Below are 27,308 nucleotides of genomic sequence, written 5' to 3'. Positions count from 1 at the left end.
TTAAGGATTTTACCCCAGGAAATAAACTGCCACAGGGGCTGGATTAAACCGACCAGTGGGCTGGTTGAAAGTAAGTTCTCTTGAGGCCAGTGGGAGTTGCTTCGGAGTAAAAGTGCCTGGGATGGAGCAATTAGGTTTGGATGGCAATATGTGCTTGAGACGGCAGCGCCTCACTGTGGTAAAGAGTGGAAACGGCAGGCTGTGATTTCCCCTTAAGGATTCAGGAACCTTTATAATCAAGAGAAACTTTTTGTCTGCCTTGAAAACATCCAGTGCTATTTTTCTAGAAAAACTCACCATGAATGTCCCCCTTGGTCTCTTATAATGGCGGAGCTGAGTTCTGGCAAATTATGGCGGGGGGGGGGGGGAGCCCTGAAAACACCCTACCTTGACTTTTGGATATCACACCCAATAGCAGCTATTTTGTGGTCCTCATCAAAAAATAGATGTGAGTAAACATATTGTGAGGAGTCCTTCCTACTTTAGGAACCAGCTTTTTTTAAAAATGAAATGCTTTCAACGTTTGTTTACCTTTATTAATTTTTTCATACAATTTATACACTCCTTGATTGTAAGAAAAAAACAACAACCGTCAAAGAGGCTTACAAAAAGATAAAACTAAAAGAATAATTTACAACAATACTATAAAACTTAGAAAAAGTTAAAATACTAAAACAGATTACGACTCACCTCAACTTTCTAAGCATCTGGGCAGACTTCTCTAAACAAGGATGCTTTTAAGAGGCACCAAAAAGAGCACAGTGGAGGCACCTGCTTAATGTCAACAGGCAGGGAGTTCCAAAGCTGTAGGTGCTGACACACAAAACGGCCGAGTTCTTACAAATGTGGAAGGGGGATTACGTGGCACCTGTGGCAATGCCGATTCTACCGATCAAAGTGGTCGAGTGCGCACATGTGGGGTATTTTGGTCTCGTAGGTAAACATGTAACAACATCATAGGGGGGAAATAATGGGAAATCCCTACCAGAAACTGATGTTTAGGTAATGCATGCAAAATAACAACCAGATGACACAACAAGTTATTAAAGAGATAAACAGTTTAAATTAACAACAACAACAACAACAAATAATGGGAGGGGAGTCCTCTGTTTTTGTTTTTTAGCCATGCCCATAGTAAAACCATGCCAGTCAGAAAGTAATTATGTCTCAGGCCTTATGCCAATTTATTGCTTCATTTTCCCACCAGTGCTGTTTGCCAATTTGTCTGAAAAGCTCTCCCCTGGGTCCTTCCAGGATCCCATAAAATCATAGAAACGTAGAGCTGGAAGGGACCCCCAAGGGTCATCTAGTCCAACCCCCTGCAATGCAGGAATCTCAGCTCAAGCACCCCTGACAGGTGGCCACCCAACCTCTGCTTAAAAGCATTAAATGGAGGAGAGTCCACCATCTTCTGAGGGTGGTGTTACAAGCCTGCCTGGCTGCTAGTAGAAGAGAAATTTAAGTGAAAGTTTAAGTGAAGGCAAACTAGGGCCCGGGGGCCGAATCCGGCCCAATCGCCTTCTCAATCCGGCCTGCGGACAGTCCGGGAATCGGTGTGTTTTTACATGAATGTGTCCTCTTATTTAAAATGCACCTCTGGGTTATTTGTGGGGCATAGGAATTCGTTCTTCTTTCCCCCCCAAAATATAGTTCGCCCCCCCACAAGGTTTCAGGGGCAGTGGACCGGCCCCCTGCTGAAAAAGTTTGCTGACCCCTGGATTAAAGTGTAGGTTAAAATTCTCTCCCCCCAAAAAAGCGAGGAGACCCATCTCTGGACATTCAGAGGCATTTGGAAAAACACCCGCCTTAAAAGCTCAGAGGTTTCAGTGTCCAGTTTGGAGTTGTGCTTTCCCTGGATTGCAGGAGGAGATTGGGTCTGTCTGCGCACAGGGAACGGGTCCTTCACCCTCGAGCTCACATCTCGCTGTGTGGTGGATTCCAGCCGCAGCTTCTGTGGCCCACGATTGACCAGGTGGTGACCTCACAACTGGCCACAGATTCTGGCACTCTCGGTTCCCCAGAGATCCACGAGGATTCCAGGATGATTTCCTCTGTGTGGAGCAGAGGCTGCTCTCCTCCTCCTCCTCCGTTACACAATGAAGTGTTGGTTTTCCTGCAACCACCGCTGCCGCAGGTAAAGCCCAAGAGAAAACATCAGGAATTGTCCTCAAGCCGAGGTGCTGCGGTGGTTCGTTCTTGGGGTTCATTCTGCTTCCCAGCTGAGCTTGCGTGCTTTTGCACCAATGTAAACCTCTAGCTTTGGGGGTGGGGTGGGGGACCTCTCTCTGAGCTACGGTCCTCACCAGCCCTGCTTTGCACCCTGTCTGGGAATGTGTGTCTGATCCTGCCTTTTGCTTGCCTGGATGGAAAGAGGTGTTTGCGTGTGTAGAAACCCGCATAATGTACAAAGGTACAAAGGTAAAAGTTTATGTTGGTTACTCCACCCACTTTCGGCCCTGGTCCACCCCACCACCAGCATGCGGCCCTCAGAAGGTAGTCCAGAAAGGAATGCGGCCCTCAGGCTGGATAAAGCTTCCTGCAATGCATTATTGTGTCTCCAAACTGTAAAGTTGGAAGAGACCCCCCAACGGTCTTCTAGTCCAACCCCCTGCAGTGCAGGAAGCACAGGAGTCCCAACCTCTGCTTAAAAGCCTCCAAGGAAGGAGAGTCCGCTAGCTTCCAAGAAGTCCATTCTAACACAGTTTTAATCTGCTGGGAGCTTGCGTTTTAACAATTGCATTTCAGACGTTTTCAGCTTGCTGCATTTTGTCTGTTTGGAGTTGTGTAAGCTGTCCAGGATATGAATGAATATAATAATAACAATACAGTAATAAAATAAGAACCCCGTTTCCACTCGGGTGCTAACCCTAACCCTGCAGGGGAGGCCCCTGCTTCTGAGCCTGCCTTGGCACACACACACACACACACGGGCCCAACAGCGGGTCGGCTAGTTGACTAGGATCCTTTTGGAAGGGCCTGCCTGATCCGCCTCCTTTTCCTCTTCCAGATCCCGCTACGAGGAAGACCACAGGTGAGGGGGTGGGTCTTTCTGGGACCCTTGACTCGGGGTTCTTTGGCTTTGTGGGGCCAAAGATGGGAGGGGGAAATGCAAGAGAGACTGGAGGGCTGGAGTGGGAACCCTCTGAAAACTCTTGGCCCCCCTCCTCGGGATTCCTCCAGTGACTCTCGGCTTTCCCTACCTTCCAGGGGTGTCGTGGGGATTAAATGAGGGGAAGAACTACACATAAAGGCAATAAATAAATAAACGAATGAAATAAAATTACGGTGAGAATATTCCCTGCCATGAAGACTCCTGCTCTTCCTCTCAGGCTGTCGGAGATCAGGGAGGAGGGAAAGCGAGAGAAGGGAAAGCAGGAAGGTGGGCCAAAGGAGGCGGCTGTCGGAGAAGGTGAGGAGCGGGTCTTGGGTGGGTGGGGGCTCAAAAGCCCCCCAAGGGTTTGCTCTCCGGAAAACTGCCTGCCCTGGATCGTGGGGCATGGACAGGTCAGACTGGGCGCTGGCCCAGACCCCAGGAGAGAGGAGCCTGGGGGACGAGGGGGCAGAAGGCTAAAGGCCTATGGCAGACAGGTGTGTGGGATGGAGGCTCACCTGCAAACACAGGTGGTGCTTAACTTCAGCAGAGGCCCTTTCTTGGATCTCCATGGGGGGTGATGGCCCAGCAGAACCTCCTTCTCTTTTACTGAGAGACATTCCAGAATCAAATCAGAAACTGGGGTGGCTTCTGTAAATCCGGGGCTGTCCCTAGAAAATGGGGACACTTGGAGGGTCTGTTATTTTCTTTTCCAGGCTGTCCTCCTCGGCGGGCAACCAGAGCTGAGCTGCAGCCAGACGGGGCAGTTGAGGATGGTAAGCGCAGAGAGAGGGTGGGGGGACGGGACAGAGTGGGGTCGGGTGCACCCGGCCACCCTTTGTTTCCTGGCCTGCTGGGTTTCTCTTTTAGGTGACGATCCGGAAAGCCCTGCCAAGGCCCTCCAGCCCCTGGGGACCCTCCCCTCCAAGGAAGCACCCGGGGAAGCTCAGCCACCTGCCCCCCAACCTGCTCCGAGTTTCCCGATTCCCCATCATGAGATTTTGGGGTTCATTCAAGAGCTGGGGGCAGCACAGGAGCGTCAGTCTCGCCACCGCCGGGAACGTAAGTGGGGGAGGGTGGCCCGCTCCCCCTGCCCCCCAACAAGATTCCCGTGCCCTCTTCCTCCTCAGAGCAGAGGGTCTGCTCTGGCTTCCTGAGAATCTCTGCTTCTGTTTTAAAAACAAAAGCAAGTTGCTAGTCCTTAAGGAAGCTGCAAATATCTTGGGTGTGTGTGGGTGTTTTTTTTCATGGGGTGGGGACAACAGCTGCATTGCAGAGGGTGGGTCTAGATGACCCCCTGGGGTCCCTTCCAATTCTATAAAAATAGCAAAAGGGTTTTTTTTAAAAAATCCAGGTTGCTTTTTGCAAAAGGACACAACCCTCCCACCCCCACCCCGCTGCCGATGTTCCTCCTGTTCCGTTTGCACCAAGCAAACGGAACTCCACGCTCCTGGACTCCACGCTCAAGGCTGCTCCTTTCCTGCAGGGAAAAAGGACCTCCGCAGCTGCCACGACTGCCTGAAGTCCGTCAAGACCTTGAAGGAGAACCTGCAGGAGGTCGAGGGGAGGCTCTGGAGGGTGGAAGCCAAGCTGGGCATCCGCGTGCCCCCTCATGAGCTGGGCCTGGAGCTGGAGGAGGACGAGAAGGAGCCCCCCAAGGAAGGAGGGGAGGGCGAGGAGAGCCCCCCGGCCTGGGTGCCCCTTCCAGTGTCCCCCAGCCTAGAGGTGGGGCAGGAGGTTGGTGAAGAGACGGAAGCAGGCGGACCCACCCTACCATTCCACCGGCCGGGTGGGGCTTCCTGAAAACAAAAAAAGGCCTTTATTTTTTCATTTAATAAATATATACCTTGAATAAACTTCCCAAACAACCCAAAAAGGTGAAATACCATGTGAGCAATCAATACACTGGATGGGTTGCCACCTCTCAGGCGGCAATACCTGCATTGCACGGGGTCAGACTAGATGGCCCTTGGGGTCCCTTTCACAATTCTGCGGCTCTAAGCAGCCTTAACCTTGTTCTAGTCCCAGAGCCACGCCGGGTGAGCCTCCAGGGGCCACATGCCAGAGCGGTGGGAGGGCGTCTCTGCAGCTGGGAGGGCACCCAGCCTTTGATTCTCAACCCACACCGTGCAGAAGCTTCCGAAGTGGCCCCACGAAGAAGGTGTTTGGAACGGAAGCACCAGGTGCCACCACCGAAAAGACCCTCTTAGGAGCTGGGGAAAGGGCTGCAAGGAGCTCTGCCTGGATGGGAGCAGAGACTCTGTTCTTTTCCGGGTTTCCCCTTCGGAGGCAGGAGCTGGACAGAGCCCTGGCCTGAGAGAGGGAGCTCCAACAGCCTCTTGCTGTTTTTGCTTTCCGAAAGCCTTACGTTATCCTTGTTAGCCCTCCTTGTTGACCATTTTATATAGTTTTTGTGAACCGTTTTTTGTTTTTTAAAAAGAAGCAATCAAGCGGTGTATAAAACTCGTGAAATAAATCTTATTCTCGAGAAAAGGTTAAAAAAGAATGGGATTGCTATAAAATTCACCTGATAAATCATGGTTCCAACAATAATACCTGAGTGTGCCTTGATTAGTTCACAGATACATAAGGGAAAGACCATTCATCTTAATAATTGAATACAGACTATTTTAAAGTGAGAGAAACATAGAAACTGCAGTGAGTTAGATGGAAGTCAAAGAATATACAGAAGGGACCCAACCAGCGTAGAGGAATGGAAAGAACGTGAAAAGTAGAAAAGCATAAATATGAAAATATCTGAAGAAGTGTGCATGCACACGAAAGCGTATACCCAGAACAAACTTAGTTGGTCTCTAAGGTGCTACTGGACAATTTTTTAATGTCTTTCTAGACATTACATGTACAGATTACTTAACTAACGGTTTGTGTTGCTGAAATGAAATTATTTATTGTGAATTGTCTTTTTCCTTTCCCCTTTCCCCCTTTTTTCTGTTTTTTAAAAAAAGAATTTCCTTTTTCCTCTTCTTTTTGGGTCCATTATGGCTATTTGATTGCGAAATTGATCAAGCTCATTTTAAAAAAGAAAGAAATCTGACGAAATGCCCTAGACATAAAATAAACCTTCTTAGGCGCCCCCCCAATGCAAAGCGCATCTCCCTCCTTCAAACATCTTATCGGCGTTCTGTATTCCAAACAGAAGTTAATAAAGGAGGAACTCTCTGCACTGGAGAACTCCATCAGGAATCACCCGGCCTGGCAGAAGTTCCACAAGGAAAAACAAACCATTTACCACTCTCAACTGGAGTTACTGAAGAACCAGAAAAATAAAAAACTCTGCAACCTTTCCAACCTACAGGCCACCAATCAAAACAAGATCAACAACATTGTCAATCTTTCACAGCAAACACTCAGCCCAGCTGAGGAATCCGTCCTTTCACGGGGACTATCATTCTGCCCTGCCAAATCCCAACACATGATTCAGTTCTGCGGGGACCTGGAAGCATTTTTCCGCCGTTTACGCCTGAAGGAGTATTTTCATCACACACAAGAACAAGACAAAGTAGAACAAACTACATCCCCACAACACAACACCTCTCAACTTACTGGGGAACAACCATCACCCTCCAAACGCATCAATGAACAGAACATTGACCACCAACTACCACCGAAAAGAAGTTACACAAAAAGGGACTCCACATGGACCCCTCCTGATGGACGCAATACCACACTAGATCTGTACATTGAATGCTTCCGCCACAGAATCCAAACGGATGTGACCAGAAAACACCATCGCTTACAACAAAATCTAAACCATGCTGAAAGGAGAGCCATAGAAAATCTCAGGAACAACCCAGACATTATAATTAAAGAGGCAGACAAGGGTGGAGCTGTCGTCATCATGAACAAAACTGATTACATCCAAGAGGCCCACAGACAACTTTCCAATACTGCCTTTTACATGAAATTGGACTCAGACCCCACACAAGCATACAAAAAAGAACTGAACAAGATTATTAAGGAGCTACCCCTACACATCCAAGAACAGATCCTCACAAACACACCAGCGGAACCTCGGCCAGGAACTTTCTATCTTCTACCCAAAATACACAAACCAGGAAACCCAGGACGCCCCATCATCTCAGGTATTGGCACCATTACAGTGGGTGTTTCCAGCTATATGGACTCTGTTCTGAAACCATATGCTATCAGTGCTCCCAGCTACGTACGTGACACCACAGATTTTCTGAGGAAAATACAATATTTGAACAATCTTCCTAACAATACTATACTAGCCACTATGGATGTGGAATCTCTATACACCAACATCCCACACAATGATGGTTTACAAGCCATAAGGAACACCATTTCAGATAAAACCACAGCGGACTTTGCTACCAAACTCTGCCACTTTGTCCTTACCCACAACCACTTCAAATTTGGTGATGACCTGTTCCTCCAGATCAGCGGCACAGCCATGGGCACCCGCATGGCCCCACAGTATGCCAACATCTTCATGGCAGATTTAGAACAACGTTTCCTTAACTCCTACCCACTCAAACCTCTCCTGTACCTGCGATACATTGACGATATTTTTATTATCTGGACACATGGACAACAGACCCTGGAAACCTTCCACCAGACATTCAATGACTTTCACCCCACCATCAACCTAACAATGAACCAATCTATGCAAGAAATACATTTTTTGGACACTACTATAAAAATACAGGATGGACGTATAGACACCACCTTATACAGAAAACCAACTGACCGACAAACATATCTACATGCTTCTAGCTACCATCCCAAACATACCAAACAATCCATCGTATACAGCCAGGCCTTACGTTACAACCGCATCTGTTCCAACTCTACAGACAGAGAATCTCACCTAAGAGATCTACAGCAAACCTTTTTAGAACTAAAATATCCACCTGATGAAGTTAAACAACAGATCAACAGAGCCAGACAGATACCTAGAGAGAACCTGCTGCAAGACAGACCCAAAAAAGAAAATAACAGAACACCACTAGTCACCACATACAGCTCCCAAGCTAAAACAGTACAACGCATCATCAGAGATCTACAGCCTCTCCTGGACAATGACCGCTCCCTTTCTCAAGCTCTGGGAGGAAGACCTTTCATTGCCTACAGACAGCCACCCAATCTTAAACAACTCCTCACCCACAATAATACAACCACCAGACTTAACATGGACACTGGTACCAGAGCCTGCAATAAACCCAGATGCCAACTTTGCTGCCACATACACCCAGACAACACCATTACTGGCCCCAACAACATCCAACATACCATCTCAGGACTATTTAATTGCTCATCCTCTAACATTGTGTATGCCATCAAATGCCAACAGTGCCCTTCAGCTCTCTATATTGGACAAACAGGCCAAACCCTACGCCAAAGGATAAATGGACATAAATCTGACATCAGGAACCAGAAGACAGAAAAACCAGTAGGAGAACACTTCAATCTCCCAGGACATTCTATACAAGATCTCAAAGTAGCTGTCTTACTACAAAAGAATTTCAGAAATAGACTGGAAAGAGAAGTTGCTGAATTGCAACTTATCACCAAGCTCAAAACCATGGAGGGACCTGGTTTGAACAGAGATATCGGGTTCTTATCTCATTATACATGATAAGCGATCTTCAGCCATCTCCACCCTTGCTTTTTCATGCAAAACCATTTGCAGTCGTTTGCGGTCATCAACAGCTATCAGTCAGTCAATCACCCATTTCCACCACCCTTCTGAGTGATCCCCCCTCCCCATCCCCACCCCTCCCCACCCCTTCTCTACATAAGTGCCTGGAAACTTCCATTTCACTGTATCTGAAGAAGTGTGCATGCACACGAAAGCTCATACCAAAATAAAAACTTAGTTGGTCTTTAAGGTGCTACTGAAGGAATTTTTTTATTTTCCCTCCTTCAACTTTCCTACCTCTGCAAACATCTGGCGGGGGGCGGGGGAGGAGAGAGCGGGTTTCCTCCCTCCCGGATTACTACAAGTCCCAGAATGCATGGCGCCAGCCCCGCCCCGCCCCTTTTGGCTTCTTTCGCGCGTGCGCAGTCTTCCCGGGGAGGCTGCGAGGCAGAAGGTGAGCGAAGGGGAGCCGGCGGAGGGATCGCGTGTGCAGGGATGGATTTTTTTTGGGGGGGGCACCTCCTCCTCCTTCTTCTTCCAAAAGAGGGGGGCAGCAAAGAGGCCAGGGCCAGGGGTGCAAATGGACAGCAGACGGCGGGGTGGGGGTGGGGATGCTGCCCTCCTCGTGAGTGCAGGTTTCAAGGTTTCAAGGTTTCAAGGTTCTAGTCCTCAAGGAGGATCGGGCAAATTCAGGGAGGAGAAGGAGGAGAGGGGCTGTCGAGGGATACAAGCCCCCGAGGCTGTGCTGCGTCGGATTTATAGCTTAGGGCCCTACTTTTTGCCCCCCCCCCAAATTAAAGGAAAAAATTATCTGGATGCACATTTCCAAAATACAGGATAAAAAAACAAATAAATTAAACCCTACATACAGCAACCGTCTTTTGTGTTGTGTAGGCTCCTATGATGTAAGTCATGGGCCCTGCCTGCTAGCCTGCGCTCCTTTCCATAATGAGGGGACTTTGCATTCTGCAGGGACTTTTCAACAATTACTTTGAGAAAATGCATATTTTGTTATGTGCAATTGGCTTGAGATACCTATTAGGTCCAGAAATGACCGTCTAGCATACATTGAACACAAAAAACAGTGAACATTTGTTGTGGCCAAAGGACAGCTGGACATATAAAGGGCCCCATTACCTTCAGTAGCTTAGGGCCTCCTGTTTCTGAATACCAGTTGCTGGAAACCACGCAGGTGGGGAGCGGTCTTGTGTTCAGGTCCTGCTTGGGGGCATCTGATCGCCCCCCCCCCCGTGAGAACAGGATGCTGGGCAAGATGGACCCCCTTTGGCAGCTGATCTGGCAGGGCTCCAGGTCCAGTCTATCTGGTTTTCTAGCTCCCGTGGGGGGTATCCTTGTTGCTTTATTTCATTCTGTAACCCATGTAAAGCAGAGGGAACAATTAGGACAACTGAGCAAAATTCAAAGATGCAAACCAAAACGATAAAAGAAGCAGTTAGAATGAGTGCTATTGCATGTGGGCTAAAATAGCAAAGTCCAAGGAAGGGACAGCAGCATTATCAGATTGTCAAGCCTAGCTCCAGATTTGCCAGGCTCTCGACAAGGGTTGTTTTGAAAATGATGTTTCTGCTGTATATGTCATGAAAGAGTGCCAAATCATATGAAAAGTTTCTGGAGGTTGAAACATGTCTGGAGGTTGTAGTCTTTGTCAAGATCTAAGATTATGTGTAATTTTTCTCAGTTGTAGCTCTGTTCCAGAGTGAGTGGCCGCCAATCTTCCCATGTAAGATTTGGGGCTGTTTTCCATTGAGTTGTAATTATTAATAGTGCGGCCGAGATCATATATGAAAACAATTATTTTGATAATACTGTATACTGAAGGAAGGAGCGAACAGAATTTATTATGAACCCACCTATACTGTACTACTACTGTAGCATCAAAAACAGGCTTCCTCAACCTCAGCCCTCCAGATGTTTTTGGCCTGCAACTCCCATGATCCCTATCTAGCAGAACCAGTGGTCAGGAATGGTGGGAATTGTAGTCTCAAAAACATCTGGAGGGCCAAGGTTGAGGAAGCCTGATCAAAACTATCCAGTAACGTTCATTTTGGACAACAAACAGTCGTTTCTTGAGTAATATTCATTCTTCCTGTCAAAACTGAGTTCCAAAACTCTTGTGACAACTGGCATTTCCACCATAAATGATAATATGTGCCAAGTTTACTGCAACCCCTCCAAGAATCCTGGTTGGAAGGGACCACGAGGGCCATCTAGTCCAGCCGCCTGCAATGCAGGAATCTCATCTGAGCTCGAACCCATGACGTTGAGATTAGAAGTCTCGTGCTCCACCAACTGAGCTTTGATTCTATGAATCAGGTGATGTAGAGGGAATCGTTTTTTTACATTTGCAAAGTGGTGTCATGCTATCTATGTACTAACTCTTTCGCCAAGAAAACTGGAAACAGATTTTAGGTTTTGCGGAGACTTTGACCCCTTTGGGCCTCACCCAGCAGCCAGGCTCTCCTTATGTCCTTGGGGTCGACCCTTTAAGCCGCCCCCCCCTTGCTTGAAGGATGTTCTCCCTGGCCTTTGTCGCTGCTGCTGTGCTTTGGGTGCAAAGGCCCAGGTGACCCCCCCTTTACCCCCCCTTCATCACCTCCCTGAGCCTCCCTTTCCTCACAGGGACCATGAGGCTCTCTGTCCTCCTTGCCGCGGCGGAGAAATTCAAGCCGCACCGCGGCTACCGCTATGGCATGAACCGGCCTGGCTCGATCGCCGACAAGGCTAAGAACCCTCCGTGGGTCTGGCGGAAGAAGATCCCTGTGGAGCCCATCAAAGACGAGGACTGGAAGTTCTTCAAGGGCGATACGGTGAGGTCTCTTCCTGCTCTCAGCTGCCCGTTTTGACTGTGCTTCCCCCTACCAAGGCTTGACCGCTACTGGGTGAACTCTGTGGGGCAGCCCTCGGAGACAACCCTCGTTCCAAACACGCTGCCTGACCTCTTGAGGAGGGGAGATGTTTCAGATGCACCCGGCTGGTTTTCCTACAACTACAGTCCCTGCCTGGGTTCAAACCGCTGGGCTAAGTGGGGTTTCCGTCACAGTAAACGCAGAATGCTGCAGCACAATTGCTGACAGGAGTGAGGCCTTGTTGGCATATATAACAACCATTTTCACTGGTTGCCGACTTGCTACCGGGCCAAGTTCAAGGTCTTAGTATTAGAATATAAAGCCCTTAAGAACTTGGGACCAGTTTACCTACAAGATCATCTTCCCCCATGTATTCCCAACTGACTGCTTCAGTTGGCGGAATTGGCATTGCCACAGCTGCCGCATAATCCCCGTTCGGAATCTGAACTTGATTGTTAAGTGTGGAACTCCCTGACTGTTGACATCAAGCAGGCGCCTTTGCTGTACTCCTTTTGGTGCCTGAAAAAAACATTCTTCTTTTAGACATAGCCAGTCTAGATACCTAGAAACCTGGTGTGAATTTTAATCTGTTTTAATATTTTTTGAACGTTTTAAAAGATTGCAAATTTTTATTGATTTTATCTTTTTGTAAACAGCTTTGAGTTGTTGTTTTAATTTAAAAAGAATCAAGTGTATAGATTTTATGGCCTGGGCCCCAAACATTGCAGGGAGCTCCTCTCCTCCCCCCCCCCTTCCGATCATCCTGGTGAGAATTAATTGGCAAGGGGGAAGGGACTTCTCAGCTGTTGCCCCAAACTTGTGGGGCAATCTTGCTCCTCTGTTCTCCATGAAATCTGGAGTTGTCGTCTGCCCATCTTCCCTGAGCTGCTGCTCATACACATCCTACCTCTGGCTAATTTTATTTACTTTTTACTGGTGCATTCTTTTTTAAAATATGGGGTTTTTTTGTAAACAAAATTGGCTGCCTGTAAATTGGTTCTCTACCCCACCCTAGAAAAAAATACTTACTTCTAGTTTAAAATTATTTGAAAAACAGCAGCAGTATAACATCAGGTTCAGTCTCATACAATCCGTTTACAGTACTGTATTAAATACCACTGGGTTCTTGAATAATATTGTTTGTTCTTACTGTTCCAAAACTAGGTGTATTGTAACATGTACACACGAGATTGGGGCCTTTTCAGTGGTGGCTCCAGAATGCACTCCTTAGGGAGTCTCGCCTGGTGACACATTTACCTGCTTTTAGGCACTGTGCAAAGTCTCTTCCCAGGGGCTTTTGGCCCTTAATTTCAAGGGTTTTTACTGTTTGTACTGTTTTTAATATTTGGTTGGAAGTCACTCAGAATGGATGGGGAAACCCAGCCAGATAGACGGGGTATAAATAATAAATTATTATTATTATTATTATTATTATTATTATTATTATTATTATTATTGTAGCGGCATGGCCTGCAAGTCTTGCCTTTGAGTTGTGTATTTTTGGGGGGTGGGGAGGAGGGCATTGTTAAACCGGCTTTAGTGGGAGGTAATTTGGGTTGCTCTGTGAGAAAAGCAGACGACAGATTGAGAATATTTATTTCCTAAAATTTATACACTGATGGGTCGTAAATACAACCACCTCAACGTGGTCTACTAAAAAAGCGGCAAGGCAATAAAATTAGCAATGATAAAAAATTAGCAATGATAATTTAAGACGTTCCAAAAGTTAAAACAACAGTAGGCTGAAACAAATTAAAACTCACACCAACTTGCCAAGCACCTAGGTAGCCTTGCCTGAATGAGAATGTTTTTTAGCAGGGACCAAAAAGTATACAGTGAAGCTGCCTGCCTGACGTCAACATGCAGGGAGTTCCAAAGGGCGCCTGCCTGATAACAATAGTCCTAATAAATAAGGTGGCAAAACTGCCTGGCTGAAGAGACTCTATTGCAGCCCTTCAAGCTTGGCTCATCGGCCATTTGTGCCCCGGATCAGCAAGGCAGGCGGGTCCCTCCTCCCGGCCACGGTGGTCCCTTGCCTGCCTCCAAACGGGGCAGCCAACCTAACTGGGGGTCTTCCCTTCCTGCCGACCCCCATCTCCACGTGCCATGCTTTCCTCTTGACGTTTTAGGTCCAGATCCTGAAGGGGAAGGACTTGGGCAAGCAAGGGATGGTCTCCCAGGTGATACGAGAGCGGAACTGGGTCGTCCTGGAGGGCCTGAACGTGGTGAGTGATGATGATGCCCTTAGGCTCCCCCTCCCCAGGAGAGAAGTGGGGTGTTTGGGGGGCTTTGGCCCCCTGAGACCCTTACGTGCTCTTTGGCTCAGCCTTCCTTTCCTCTCCCCCCCCCAACTTCCCTGCAGCATTACCGATACACGGGCAGGTCCGCCATCTACAGTGGCATGTACACGGCCAGTGAGGCTCCGCTGCTGGTGAACTGGGTGTCCCTGGTAGACCCCACTGACAGGTAAGGGGGCAGGGCAATACTAAGCATTTGCCCCACGGTCACCATTCCTGAATTCATTGCTTGTGATCCCTGCGTGGCCCGAGGGCTGGACTTCAGGGGTCAGCAAACCTTTTCAGCAGGGGGCTGGTCCACTGTCCCTCAGACCTTGGGGGGGGGAGAGAACTATATTTTGAAGAGAAAAAAAATGAACAAACTCCTATGCCCCACAAATAACCCAGAGGTGCATTTTAAATAAAAGGACACATTCTACTCATGTAAAAACACGCTGATTCCCGGACCATCTTCGGGTCCCTCCAAACTCCATGGTTCTGTGATCCCACGATCTGTGGGGGACGAGCGCTATCCCCCTAAAAGCAAGGTGGATTCATTTCCAGGGGTTACGCCTGCCCCTCTCCCCTTTATTTAAGAACATTTCTAAACTGCTGAATGTTCTAAAAGCCTCTAAAGAGCAGGCCCGTTCACTGGAAGAAAACCCTTTCTACTCTTCTATTGTAATTGTATTGTATATTATTTTTAATTAATTAATTAATTAATTAATTAACTGGCCTTCACCCCAAGGCCCCAGGGCCATTTCCAGCAATTAAAACGCAATCTTAAAAACAGATTTGAACAAGTTAGATCACAGAAATAAGGTGGGGCCTAAAAATAGATTTCTCAAGTGTCCGAATTTATGAGGTCTGTCTCCGGAAGCTGTAGAATGAAAGTGTCAGGATTTTTTGAATGAACATTTAATATTATTTGTAAACCAACCAGTGAGATTAAAGATGATTAAGAGGTATATAAATCCTACTAGGTAAATGAAATATCTATTGTTGTCGTTGTTTTTTGTTACTATAACAAACACCTGGGGACTTATTTCTCCTGTGGGCCATATACTCAAAGACTTCAGACTTTGGTGTTTTTAAGGGAAGCATCAAATGCAACCTGACCAGAAGGGCAGGGTATAAATAATAAAATTATTATTATTATCCTCAGTGCTTTTCTTCTAGAAAAAGGGTGCCAATACTGTGTAACCTTGAGTACTTCCAGAAAGAAAGCCCTGATATTTGTATCATTATTGTTTAACAGTTTGATGATTGATCCGCGGACTAAGTTTAGTTATTTATATTTTATAAAAACTATACACCGCTCAATTGCAAAAATTTACAGTATGCAGAAAATTTTAACCCACACCAACTTCCTAAGCATCTGGGTGGCTTAAGCAAGAATGTTTTTAGCAGATGTTGAAATTCAGCTTGAGCTTCTTTTCAAACACCCCCCTCAATAACCCCCCCCACTTCCCCATCCTCACTGGACTGTCCCTGGGCCCCCCTCTTGTCTGCCCCTTGCCCCCCAGGCTGCCCACCGAGGTTGAATGGCGCTACACGGAGGAAGGAGAGAGGGTCCGCGTCTCCCTCCGGACCGGCAGGATCATCCCGAAACCCCTGGAGCAGAGGGACGATGGCATCATCCCAGAACAATGGACAGGTGAGTGGCTCTTCCGTTTGGGAGTGGAGTTGGCATGGAGTGGATTTTCGTGGGGAAAAGGGGATCCTGACCGCCTGTTGCGTCGGGCGGAACCTGCCTTGTTTCTGAGCTGTCCTCTGTCACCATGTGGACTAGAAACTTGGTTCCAGGTTTACAGAACCTGCACCATAGCATTAAAAAACAACAATGCCCACACCCAGTCTCCTAATTTCCTGTGCCCCGTTTTCTCTTCTCTTCCTTTCCCCCCTGCCTTGCTGCTGAAGACTGCCCCAAGGACACGTCGGTGGAGGACGCCCTGGAGAAGACCTATGTCCCTTCCTTGAAGACGTTCCAGGAGGAGATAATGGAGCTCCTGGGCATCGTGGAGACGCGCCGCTTCAGAAAGTCCTACTGGTATTGAGGCCTTTCGTTCTGCGGATCTGTGCCCGGCTGCCTGGACCCCAAAAGACTCTCCGCTTTGAGGGGAGACCGAGGAGGCGGCTGAGGTGGGGGCTGTTGCCTCCTGATAAAGGACCCCCTAAACCGCAATCTGAGTGTGTCTTTGTGTGTGTGGAGGTGGCTGTTCTCTGGCAAGGTCACAATAAAAGATACGACTTTCGGATAAGCAACTTCTTTCAAACGAAGGTAATAGTCAAGAATATAATAGTACACAGTACAGCGTCACAATAGTACACGGTAAAACTCATTCTGAACATATCAGATAAGCAGAAATCTGCTCTCAACAATTATGTTGATAAATTAAAAACATTCAACACATTAATAAAAACAGCGGCAAAGTTACAATGCGTAAAATGCCACAGTGCATGGAAAAAACACAGAAAATGATGGAAATGAGCAGCCAAGTCACTTAAAAAATTTATGAATCACTGAAATTTCCTGAAGTCCTCTTCCCAGCTGCCTTTTGTCGCTCTGAAAGTCCTGGGAGAGGCCGTTCCTCAGCTGGACTTGACAGATAGTGGTGGGTGAGGGTCTTTTGCCCTCCTTTGCATTTCCTTACTGAGGAGGGTGCCAAGGAGGAAGGTGTTTGGCTACTCGCGTCTCCGTAGCTCTTTTGGGTTGCTGTGTTGCCTCCACGGCACAGATGGAAGGGGAAGAGACCTCTCCAGATCTCTTCCACCCTCCCTGACCCCTCCCTGGCCAGGCCAGCTGCAAGGGAAGATGGCAGCGGGAGCCCTGTTTGGGCCTGAATCTGGGTGTCCGGAGTGCCCACGCCATGCTTTTCCCCTCCCGGGTGTTGCTGTTCTCTGGCTTCCTGCAGTGTGGGGCAGGGTTTGTGGGCCCAGGCATCGCCAAGCGGTCTCCCTCAATCTTCCGCTGCCACGTCCAGGAGAGCGGAGCCCAGAGGGGTCTTGGCCGCCACCAGCACCAGGTTGCGGGGGGAGAAGGCGGGGTCAAAGAGCGGGAGCAGCTGGCAGTGAAACCCTGTTTGGGGAGGAGAGCCTGGTGAGGGTCCTGGCTGTGCTTGGGGTAACATGGGGGGGGGCAGGTGTGGGGAGTTCTCTGGAGGGGATCAACTAGGCCTGCGGGGTTGATGTCCCCCTCTAGTGCTCATTCGTGGAATCGCAGAGTTGGAAGGCACCCCCAAGGCCATCTGACCCGCCAGGGAAGCCCCTCGCTTACCTTCCTCCTGCAGGAAGATCATCCGGTCGAGAAGCAGCAGGGTCTCCACCAGGGGGGCCAGCAGGAGGGCCAGGCTGAAGAAGGCCACCACCTTCCCCTCCTGGGCCAGCAGCGTCTGCAAGGGGCCAGGCTCCAGCCTCGCCTGAGGGTCCATCCCTACCCTCTCCAGGCCCAGGCGGGCGTACCTGGAAGCGGGGGGGGGGGGAGAGAGAGAGAGAGCCGGGCTGAGCCCCTGCACTTGGGCTGAAGCACAAAAGGTCTCGGGAAATCCCACCCACCCCTGGGGGGGGTTTCCTTTTGGCTTCCACACCCATTAGAACCGTTGAACGGCAAACTTTGTATGTATTTTTAATCTTTTGTTGGAAGCCGCCCAGAGTGGCTGGGGAAACCCAGCCAGATGGGCGGGGTAGAAATAATAAATTATTACATTACATTATTTGCGGGGCCTCCCAAGGGACATCCAGCCCAACCCCCAGCATTGCAGGAATTACAGCTAATAAGGTTCATAACTGCTTATTGGCAGCGCCTTGGTTTCTGGGGCCAACATTTGCTGTGCCCCCGCCCCATATCCACACAATGCTGTCCTCCACCCCCCACCTCCAAAATCCTTGGGAACATTTGGAGCCACAGAGAGTTGGGTGGGACCCCCAAGGGCCATCTAGCCCAACCCCCCTATAGTGGAGCTGCCTGGCCTGGCGCTCGCTGCCCCCTGGACTCACTCGCTAAAGGTGAGCTGGTGGGCCTTGGTGATGGTCTGTACCCCCAGGCGCTTCTTGGCTGGGTCAGCAGCCCGGATCACCGTCTCTAACGCTGCGCGGAAGCAGTGAGTCCTGAGGGCGGAGCTCTGGCTCTTGAGCCGTTGGGCGTAGTCCTCGAGGGCGTGGCAGGCCCCCTCACGGGCCTTGTAGGAGAGCTGGTGGCCGGGCAGGGTGGAGACCCAGGTGCTCAGGGGGTAGCCGGGCTCTGCAGGACTGTGTGGGGGCCCAGGGCCTGGTGGGACGGGGGCTTCTGCCGTGGTGAGCTTCATATAGCAGCAGGCCACAGAGGTGATGCCCACCACATCGGGGCAGCGGGCAAAGTAGCGCAGGAGCGTCACGCTCAGGTCGCCGCAGGCGTGGAGTCCCGTCAGGAGCAGCTGGCACCCCCTGGGAGTGTGGCAGATGGGTGTGTTGCCGGCTCCACGTTCCGGGGAGCCTGGAAGATCCTCTCCTCCAGGATCCACGTTTGCTGTCTCTCTGGGCCGGAAGGCCCCAGGGCTGCCTCTGTCCACTACAGGGCCATGCTCTTCCTCTTCTGGGTGCTGCAGCAGTTGCCAGAACTCGGTCCACGGCGCCCCAGGATCCACCCAGCCGGCCACGTGCCTCGGCCCCTCAAGAGAGATTCCACTAGGGACCTGCGGGGAGGCGAAGAGGGAGACGGTGTCACCCAGAGGGAGAAGCAGGGAGGAGCTGGGTGAGGCCAGGACCCCTGCCTGGGGACTAGGGTGGGTTTGGGCCAGCCTCCCCCTAACCTGGGGAGCTCCCAAAACAAAGGTATATGGCTCTGTGTAAGCTACGTTCCTATTTCAACCCTTTTTTCATAAACCATGAGGACTAAGAGTCCTACTTTATTTTGAGAAGAAGGGCTGTGGCTCAGTGGGATGGAGCCTGCTTTGCATGCGGGAGACCCCAGGCTCCATCCCCACTGGCAGCATCTCCACAGGGCTGGGATTGGCCCCTCTGTCCCTTGGCCAGCTCCTAAGGCTCCCTCTGGTGGACATGTGAGGAACAGCCTGTACAGTGGTACCTCTAGTTGCGAACACCTCTGGATATGTATCCTTCGGGTTATGCATGCGGGAAACCTGGAAGTAACAGTAAGGTTTCCGCCATGTGCGCATGTGCACAAGTGGTGCCTCTGGATGTGACTGTTTCGGGGTAAGAACGGACCCCTGGAAAGAATTAAATTCATATCCAGGGGTACCACTACTCTCTTCCTTGCTCCCCTGAAAATACTCCTCCTTGCTTCTGATTGTCACAGCTACAGGAGTCCTCTCAGTTATAATAAATAAATATCTTTATTGCGGTCCATAGATCCACAAAACGGTTTCAAAACAAGATACGGTTAAAGCAACCAAACAACAGGCGAAAGAGACCGAGGGAGTCATTTTGTTACGTCTAGAGCGTGATGGTCTTTGTTTCTTGCGACCTCCAAAAGAAACTTTGCCACGGTCAGTGTAATATCACTTGACCTAACCTCCAGAAGGTATTTAATACGGGAGGCCTCAGATTTTCCCAGCAAATTTGCTAGTGAGGGTTTGATCCATTCATCCCTTGCTTGCTCATAGTGACCAAAATGCAGTATGATAAGCTTCATGCAACTGACGTCCTGGGAACATAAACAAAGCCTATTCTGGTAGGGGATGCCTCTCAGTCTACCATTTAGAACTTCCGAGGGAAATACATTTAATCTAGCTTTGGTAAATAAATGCCAGTAGGGGGATACGGACAAATGCCTAAGATATGAGGCTAACTAAAAGTTGTGCCTGTACTGGATTCCTGCTGCACTCAGGCCACAGATTACATTGGATCTGGATCGCAGGTGAGGTGTCCCAAAGCCTTTGCCTCAGGAATACAAGGACGGTATATTCCTGATATTTTCATTGAATCATAGAGTTGGAAGGGACACTAAGGGCCATCTAGTCCAACCCCCTGCAATGCAGGAACCGCACCAGAGTTTGGGTTCAAGGGAGAGGCATAAAAGGCTCAGCTCCTGGGATTCTGGCTAGGGGAGCCATGGAGGTTGAGGGAAAAGGAGAGGGCATTAAGTGGAGGGCGCATGGCTCACAGAAGCTGGAAGGGACCCCCGAGAGTCATCTAGTCATACCCCCTGCCATGTGGGAATCCACAAAGTGCCTGAGGAAGCTGCCTGCCATGGCTTGGACCTGAGGGACTGCCTCCCCCCTCCTAAGGAAGCCAGGACCCTCTGCAACACACCACATCCCCTCCCCAACCCTGACGTTCCGCCTTCTCACCTGCCCTCGTCGCTTGGCCCCCTCTTTCCTCAGCGCCCGCACCAGCTCCTGGTCGAACTTGGCAGCCTGGGTGACCAGCCGGGGGTCTCCCTCGATGGCGATGACGGAGAGACCCAGGCCAAAGGCCAGGAAGCGAGACAGGTGGCCCTGGGGGGAAGGGGGGTAACGGCGGGGAGAAGACACGATAAATAAAGCAGACTTTGTGAGACTCCGAAAAGGAAGAGCAACCTAATGCCTCATCCATCCCTCCTTACCTGGCCAGAGCCCACGTCGACCACCTGGCAGCACCCCGTGAGGTCACTCAGCCGTTTCACCATCTGCGGGGGAAATGGGAGTCAGGGAGGCTGCTGGGGAGCTGTCCACTCAGGGAGCGAAGGTGGAGGGACCCCATAGTGGATTCAGTGAGGAGCAGTGGCTGCTTCCCAGGAGAGGGAGAGGAGGAGGATGGGCAGCAGCAGCAACAGGAGAGGAAACCAGGTGTGGCTGGAGGAAGAGGTGGAAGGGAGTGTGCGAAGGAAACAATGGTGGGCAGGGCCATGGGGTACCAGAAGCACAGCAGTAGTTCCTGCAGTGACCACCACCAGCAGCAGCTCTGGCAACAGCCCCCCCCCCCCCGCCAAAGCAGATGCCTGGCTTGGACCCTATGACAGGCTGTGGAGGTCTTATTCTGGGGGCTGTCTGGTTGGCGCTGACTCATAGCAGGGCCTTTTCAGTGGTGGCTTCCTGTTTGTGGAATACCCTCCCTCGGGAGTTGTGCCCGGCTCCCTCATAACTGGCTTCCAGGAGGGAGTTTAAGACCTTTGTATGTACCCAGGCTGGCATCTGATGCATGTTCCTGGTGACACCAAAATCTCTGTTTGGTAGAAAACAAATGCCCTGTTTCGAGAATGCTTTCCAGTAGTGGTGCGTTTGCCATCCTGGGCAGGATGTAAAAGGAACAAGTGATAACAGGGCTGGCCCTGGCAGTGGGGGTAGCAGTTCTCGCCTCCTTCGTGACATGCAGCTGGGCTCGCTGACTCGAGCCACCCTCCCTCCCCAGCTCAGCCGTACCTGCCCCAACCGCCGGATCTCGTGCTGCTTCTTGGGTTTGACATGTTTCCGGAAAAGGGGCGGTAGCCTGGAGCTCTGGCACTGGTTGTCCCGGAACTCTTCCGGCCTCCCGGCTTCCTTGGACTTGCCAGCCCAGCCACTGGGCCTCCTGGGGAATGCCAAGGCGTCGGCAGAGGCTTTGAAGGCCAGCAGGGAGAGCGGCCAGACCGAGCTGTACCTGAGGGGGGTGAGGGAGGGAGACAAGTGGTGGCAGGTAACGTGGCTTACTCCTGTGCAGTCTCAGAGCCACTCACATTCTCATTTGTCTTTAGGGGGCAGGAGGGACAGAAAATTAAATTCACAAAATTTAAAACAGTCTCTGTTTTAAGTACCCCACTAGGAGTCCTGCATCCCTTTGGCATGCCGTTCATAAAAGGGGAGGGTTCAGATGCACCCATTTCCGAGGAAGCACGCTTGAGGCTGCCCAAGGAGACCCACAGCAGGGGAGCACCCTTGACCCTACCTGGCTTCTTCCTCTCTGGTGTGTCTGTTTTCCAGCAGGAGGGCAGCCAGCTGTGGGGGCTGGAGGTCAGCCAGAGCAGCCTGCCAGGACAGCGGAAGGCTGCCCCACAGATTGTCCGTGAAAAACTCCTAGCAGGGAAGAAAGGGGTCACAGCAGGGTCACAGATGTGCACTTCTTGCCCATCACTCACGGCGCCCTCCCCCTGAAGAATCCTGGGAAACGCAGTTTGTTAAGTGTGCTGGGAACTGTAGCTCTGTGTGGGAAAACTATAGTTCCCAGAGTTCTTTGGTGCTTTGAATGGTGTGCCTGAGCCTTGCAAAGAGTTGTGCAGGAGGGGGGGAGCATCCCGCCCCCCGAAAAAGCCCAGGAGCCCCAGCCTGCTCATCATGCGGATCCCGGTGAGGAGGCCGGGGTGCCACCCTGCCCCAGATCCCTTTCTTCCCCACAGTGGTGGAGATGGGGTCTGACTCACAATGATGTAGGCATCCGTAATGAAGCCGTAGAGGGAGAGGACGCGGGTGATGTCGGCCGCTAAGCGCTTCTGGGCTTCCAGGGAGAAGCCGACCATCGCAAGGAGACTCAGCAGAAGGGAAGGTGAAGGACGAGAACGTTATTTCACTGTGGATTATTGATGTTGTGCCCTGCAGTGGTGAAAAGCAGGAAATAGGAATAGCAATATTTATTATTATTATTATTATTATTATTATTATTATTATTATTATTATGTACTCTGCCTCTTCCCTGACTCAGGGCAGCTTACAGATAACATAAGAGCAGCTGAAAACACATGGGGAAGACAAAAACAAACACAATTAAGCGCTAATCGAATTAAAACGACGTATGTACACGTATTTATATATGTCTCTATCTATCTCCCATCAGATGTCAAGAAAATAAACAACTATCTGACTTTTAGAAGACAACATCTGAAGGCCGCCCTGTTTAGGAAAGTTTTCAATGTTTGAAGTCCTCCCCCCCCCCCCGCCCCAGTTTTTCATCTTGTGTTGAAAGCTGCCCAGAGCGGCTGGGGAAACCTGGCCAGATGGGTGGGGTAGAAAATAATAATAATAATAATAATAATCATCATCATCATCATCTATCCATGCATGTTCTGTTAAAAACCACACAGATAATTACAATAAAAACTGCACATTAAAAGCAGCATTAAAAACAGATGCCTTCAGGACAGATCCAAGGAGGCCACGCATAGCACCCAGAGAGCAAGGGAGAGAGGGGGGGCATTGTGGGACGAGAGCAGGCCGCTCTACCCTGTAGCATGTCTACGGTCTCTGCGTGCCCGATCCCTACGGCGCCGGAAGTAGTTGAACCATGACCCGGAAGAGGTCCCTCGGCCGAAAACCCCCCCCTCCCATCGTCGCCTTTGCCTCCACACCCCAAAAGCTCCCGGGAGTCCTCCTTTTTCCGTGCCGCCTGCCCTTCTCCTGAGCCAAGGCCTCTTCGTCCCGGGTAGAACTGCGGAAGTAAGTCGCTCGTCTGCCGAACTCACTTTTCTGACCCTTCTCCCCCCCCCCCGGGGGACGGGAGTTGGTTTTGGCTCCCTTTCCGGCGAGCCTCTTCCGGACTCTGGGGCGAGAAGCGCGTCAGAAATCCCCCCCCCCCAAATACATAAATGAATCAATCGCCCACAAGTCTCTGCTGCAACACTTTGCCTCTGGCTTCGCGGAGCAACTTATGAAGGTTGTGCTATAAGAATTTTAAGGTCTTAGATATATCATATATGTTAATACATTTAGCAGCAGCTAAAAAAGCCAATGCAATTCTGGGCTGCATCAATAGGAGTATAGCATCTAGATCAAGGGAAGTAATAGTACCACTGTATTCTGCCCTGGTCAGACCTCACCTGGAGTACTGTGTCCAGTTCTGGGCACCACAGTTCAAGAAGGATACTGACAAGCTGGAACGTGTCCAGAAGAGGGCAACCAAAATGGTCAAAGGCCTGGAAATGATGCCTTATGAGGAATGGCTTAGGGAGCACGGCATGTTTAGCCTGGAGAAGAGAAGGTTAAGGGGTGATATGATAGCCATGTTCAAATATATGAAAGGATGTCATATGGAGGAGGGAGAAATATTGTTTTCTGCTGCTCCAGAGAAGCGGACACAGAGCAATGGATTCAAACTTCAAGAAAGAAGATTCCACCTAAACATTAGGAAGAACTTCCTGACAGTAAGAGCTGTTCGGCAGTGGAATTTGCTACCAAGGAGTGTGGTGGAGTCTCCTTCTTTGGAGGTCTTTAAGCAGAGGCTTGACAGGCATATGTCAAGAATGCTTTGATGGTGTTTCCTGCTTGGCAGGGGGTTGGACTGGATGGCCCTCGTGGTCTCTTCCAACTCTATGATTCTATGATTCTATGTACAAGGCAAACACGTACATAAATATATAAACCAGGCACGGCAGAACAGGTAGATCGTGATCTACCGGTAGATCACTGAACGTCTGTGGTAGATCTGCAACATTTTAGCCCTTCACCCCCTCCCAAAACGGGGCTTTCCTCCCCCCTAAAAATTTGACCTGAACCCTCAAAAGGGGAGTAGATCACTGCCAGTTTTTAACTCTGTGAGTAGATCGCAGTCTCTTGGGTGTTGGCCATCCCTGATATAAACCAAATGTCTGAAACAGTACAGGAAGACAGTCCTGAAACCATTTTGACTCCCAAAATGACCAAATGTTTCTCTGCGAGGAGGGAGGGGATGAGGGAACCTTTCCATTGTCTCAGGAATTAAGTGATTACCATCTCAAAGGAATGGCCAGACTACCAGAAAAGGCAATCAGATAAGGCATCCTATATAATAATATGCAAGTGTCTCTGCGTCCAGTTTTCCCGTGTGTCCCTGGGTTACTGCGCATGTGCCCCAGGGACACAGGGATTGGACGGAGAGACTGCACGCGCGCACTCTCCCCCCTCCTCTTCCTCCTCCAACCGCCGCTCCCGGCCGGACACCGCCTCACTGCAGGGCACGTCAGGGAAGCGAGGGTGGAGGCCGGCGGAGGCCTTCTCCTCACAACCCTCCCTGGCCCGTGAGAGGAGCGGCGGGAGGCTGCGAAGCAGCGGCGGCGAGGTAGGCGTTTGTGTCCTGCGTCCTTCCTGTCGGTGGCTGGAGGAGAGGAAGGAAGGAGGAGAAAGCAGCGCTTTCTTCTCCTCCATTCCTGTCCCCCTGCTGCCGACAGCAAGGACAGGTCCCAGGGTTCGGAGAAGCGCTGCGCAAGCGCTTCTCCGAACCCCGGGATGCCTCCTTCCTGTCCGCGGCTTGGGGAGAGGAACGGAGGAGGAGAAAGCAGCGCTTTCTCCTCCTCCGTTCCTGTCCCCCTGCCGCCGACAGCAAGGACTGGTCCCAGGGTTCGGAGAAGCGCTGCGCAAGCGCTTCTCCGAACCCCGGGATGTCTCCTTCCTGTCCGCGGCTTGGGGAGAGGAACGGAGGAGGAGAAAGCAGCGCTTTCTTCTCCTCCGTTCCTGTCCCCCTGCCGCCGACAGCAAGGAAAGGTCCCAGGGTTCGGAGAAGCGCTGCACAAGCGCTTCTCCGAACCCCGGGATGTCTCCTTCCTGTCCGCGGCTTGGGGAGAGGAACGGAGGAGGAGAAAGCAGCGCTTTCTTCTCCTCCGTTCCTGGCCCCCTCCCGCCGACAGCAAGGACAGTTCACAGGGTTCGGAGAAGCGCTGCACAAGCGCTTCTCCGAACCCCAGGATGTTCTAGCGCCCGTTATTGAACGGGCTGAAATACACTAGTTATCAGATAAAACAACACTCAAATTTCTGTTGTAGACCATCTTTTCCTGTAATGTAGGTATGATGTATCTGGGGGGTGGGCTTAGGCTACACCCCTTCTGTGATTGAAACAAAATAAAAAAAATCCTTCCAGTAGCACCTTAGAGACCAACTAAGTTTGTCATTGGTATGAGCTTTCGTGTGCATGCACACTTCTTCAGATTTTTTTTATTTTGTTTTGACTACAGCAGACCAACACGGCTACCCTTCTGTGATGTATGTGTGATGTATGGAGCTCCAGGGCAGGGAATTAAAAAATGTCTATATAAGGGCAGGTGCACCTTTGTTCTGGGTTCTCCTTTCTCCTGCCTGGGAGGAGTTCAATAAAGATCAGGCTTAGAGTTCAATAAAGATCAGGCTTACTAACTGCTTTGCTTCTCAATATTCTCTGGTTGGCCTCTGTTATTTTCTGCTACCGATTGAGAACCTACAAAGGACTCTATAAGGGCATATTTTGTTGACAAAAGCATGTAAAAACATTGCTTCTGTTGGTTTGGCTCGGGGAACCTCCAGAGTTCCAGATAATAATAATCACTCTGGTCTGCTCCCAATCCAGTGTTAAAAACAATACAGCCTGTACCCCAGATGTTGCTGTACCCCAGATGTTGCCACCATCCCTGATCCTGGGCCTTGCTGGCCCCTGTTCGAACCAGTGGCTGCTGTTGATTTTTTTAAAAAATCTTTATTTAAAATTCAAAAAGTACGTCATTATGGGTGCACTAAACATAATGAGAAGTCAATAAAAGAGAGAAAAAGAAAACAAGAAACAGAACCCTTGCAGATGAGGAAAAAGGGGGTAGGGGAAAAACCCAAAACTTTTTATATTTTACAATGTTCTTATGGTACTTCACCAGATCTTATAATCTACTACAGTATTTGTAAAAATGGATTCCAAGTATCATTCACTTTGTCCATGGCAAGTCTGCGTTTATATGCAAGTTGTTCATATGTTGCGACTTTGTTTAGGTCTTCAATCCAATCGTAGAAGGGAGCCACATTGTTGTTTTTCCATTTCATCAGGATCTGTCTCTTTGCTGTGGTAAAGGCACAGAGAGTCCACTCGTATTCTCCTTTTGTAAGGTTCCATGTGCTGGGTATCTCATTCAAGAGGATATTTTGCTCTATAAATGTAAGGTTGTTCCGTACAGTTCAGTTACCTTCAGCCAAAAATCTTTCAATATAGGACAATGAAAAAATACGTGATAGAGAAGCATTATCCCTATTGCATTTCCAACAGCTAGATACCTTAGGTAGCCCTTTTTAAAACAAACGTAATGGGGTCCAGTATATTCTAAATATTATTATTTGAGCCACAATTTAAAGTCCAGAGCATTAAAAACAGTTTCCCAATGTGTGGTTGAAACTCAGATCTCTAATTCTTTATTCCAATTCTCCCTCTGTACCTGTATATCAAATTGTTTCGCTAATAACAAAAAATTGTATATGTTGAATTATTTTGGTGTTTTTTTTTTTGGCGTAAGAATTAATCAACTGCTTCAATATATCTGGGGTCTCTGAGGCTGTAAAAGCTTCTGGTCTGTAGATGATGGTTAGCAAGTGTTTTATCTGGAGATCTTGCCATTGAGCATTTGTAGGTAATCTGTATTTGTCTCTTAGGATGGACTACCGTTTCCCCCCTTTTTAAAGACACCGTCTTATAACTTTTTCCCCTCAAAAAAAACACGGTGTCTTATTTTAAGGGGATGTCTTATTTTTTTAATTATGTTTTTATGGTACCTGTCAGAGATGCAGATGCGGCTACTCTAGAGTAACGACTCCTCACAGCATTGTCTTTTCAGGCTTTTATTAAGTGCTGATTATTTACAGTGCT

At 49.6% G+C, this 27,308-nt stretch overlaps 4 protein-coding genes across 6 annotated transcripts in view; 3 read left to right on the top strand and 1 right to left on the bottom strand.

The window, feature by feature from the left end:
• The first annotated feature begins 1,999 nt into the window (after positions 1-1,999).
• LOC148683232 (uncharacterized) lies at positions 2,000-4,967 on the top strand. The gene is made up of 6 exons (XM_088659839.1): positions 2,000-2,134; positions 3,008-3,031; positions 3,330-3,409; positions 3,808-3,867; positions 3,962-4,153; positions 4,578-4,967. The coding sequence occupies exons 1-6, from the start codon at positions 2,097-2,099 to the stop codon at positions 4,892-4,894; spliced, it is 711 nt and encodes a 236-aa protein (XP_088515965.1). The 5' UTR covers positions 2,000-2,096; the 3' UTR covers positions 4,895-4,967.
• A 6,387-nt stretch (positions 4,968-11,354) lies between these two features.
• Positions 11,355-16,118, top strand: MRPL24 (mitochondrial ribosomal protein L24). The gene is made up of 5 exons (XM_035098552.3): positions 11,355-11,542; positions 13,711-13,806; positions 13,944-14,047; positions 15,384-15,514; positions 15,778-16,118. The coding sequence occupies exons 1-5, from the start codon at positions 11,360-11,362 to the stop codon at positions 15,912-15,914; spliced, it is 651 nt and encodes a 216-aa protein (XP_034954443.1). The 5' UTR covers positions 11,355-11,359; the 3' UTR covers positions 15,915-16,118.
• On the bottom strand, positions 16,109-23,067 carry METTL25B (methyltransferase like 25B). Of its 3 annotated transcripts, none has more exons than XM_035098546.3 (9): positions 22,834-23,067; positions 22,169-22,337; positions 21,697-21,824; positions 21,195-21,411; positions 20,399-20,461; positions 20,145-20,291; positions 17,854-18,527; positions 17,135-17,319; positions 16,109-16,936 (listed from the first exon to the last, which is right to left on the bottom strand). In XM_035098546.3, exons 2-9 carry the CDS (start codon positions 22,262-22,264, stop codon positions 16,818-16,820), a joined length of 1,629 nt encoding a protein of 542 aa, XP_034954437.3. In that variant the 5' UTR covers positions 22,265-22,337; positions 22,834-23,067; the 3' UTR covers positions 16,109-16,817. The 3 variants fall into 3 exon arrangements, with proteins under 3 accessions (XP_034954437.3, XP_034954436.3, XP_088515961.1); XM_035098545.3 differs by having other exon boundaries at positions 22,965-23,067; XM_088659835.1 differs by having other exon boundaries at positions 22,875-23,007.
• Positions 23,061-27,308, top strand: part of LOC118076043 (uncharacterized) — a 20,423-nt gene continuing 16,175 nt past the window's right edge. The window contains exon 1 of the mRNA XM_035098550.3: positions 23,061-23,177. The gene's annotated coding sequence lies outside the window, so the exon portion shown is untranslated. The remainder of the gene's footprint in view (positions 23,178-27,308) is intronic.

This window comes from Zootoca vivipara, chromosome 16 (genome assembly GCF_965207765.1).
Source record: "Zootoca vivipara chromosome 16, rZooViv2.hap1.1, whole genome shotgun sequence".
NCBI classification, from domain to species: domain Eukaryota; kingdom Metazoa; phylum Chordata; class Lepidosauria; order Squamata; family Lacertidae; genus Zootoca; species Zootoca vivipara.
Note: the sequence above shows the minus strand (reverse complement) of the source record. Positions and strands in the feature narration are given on the sequence as shown.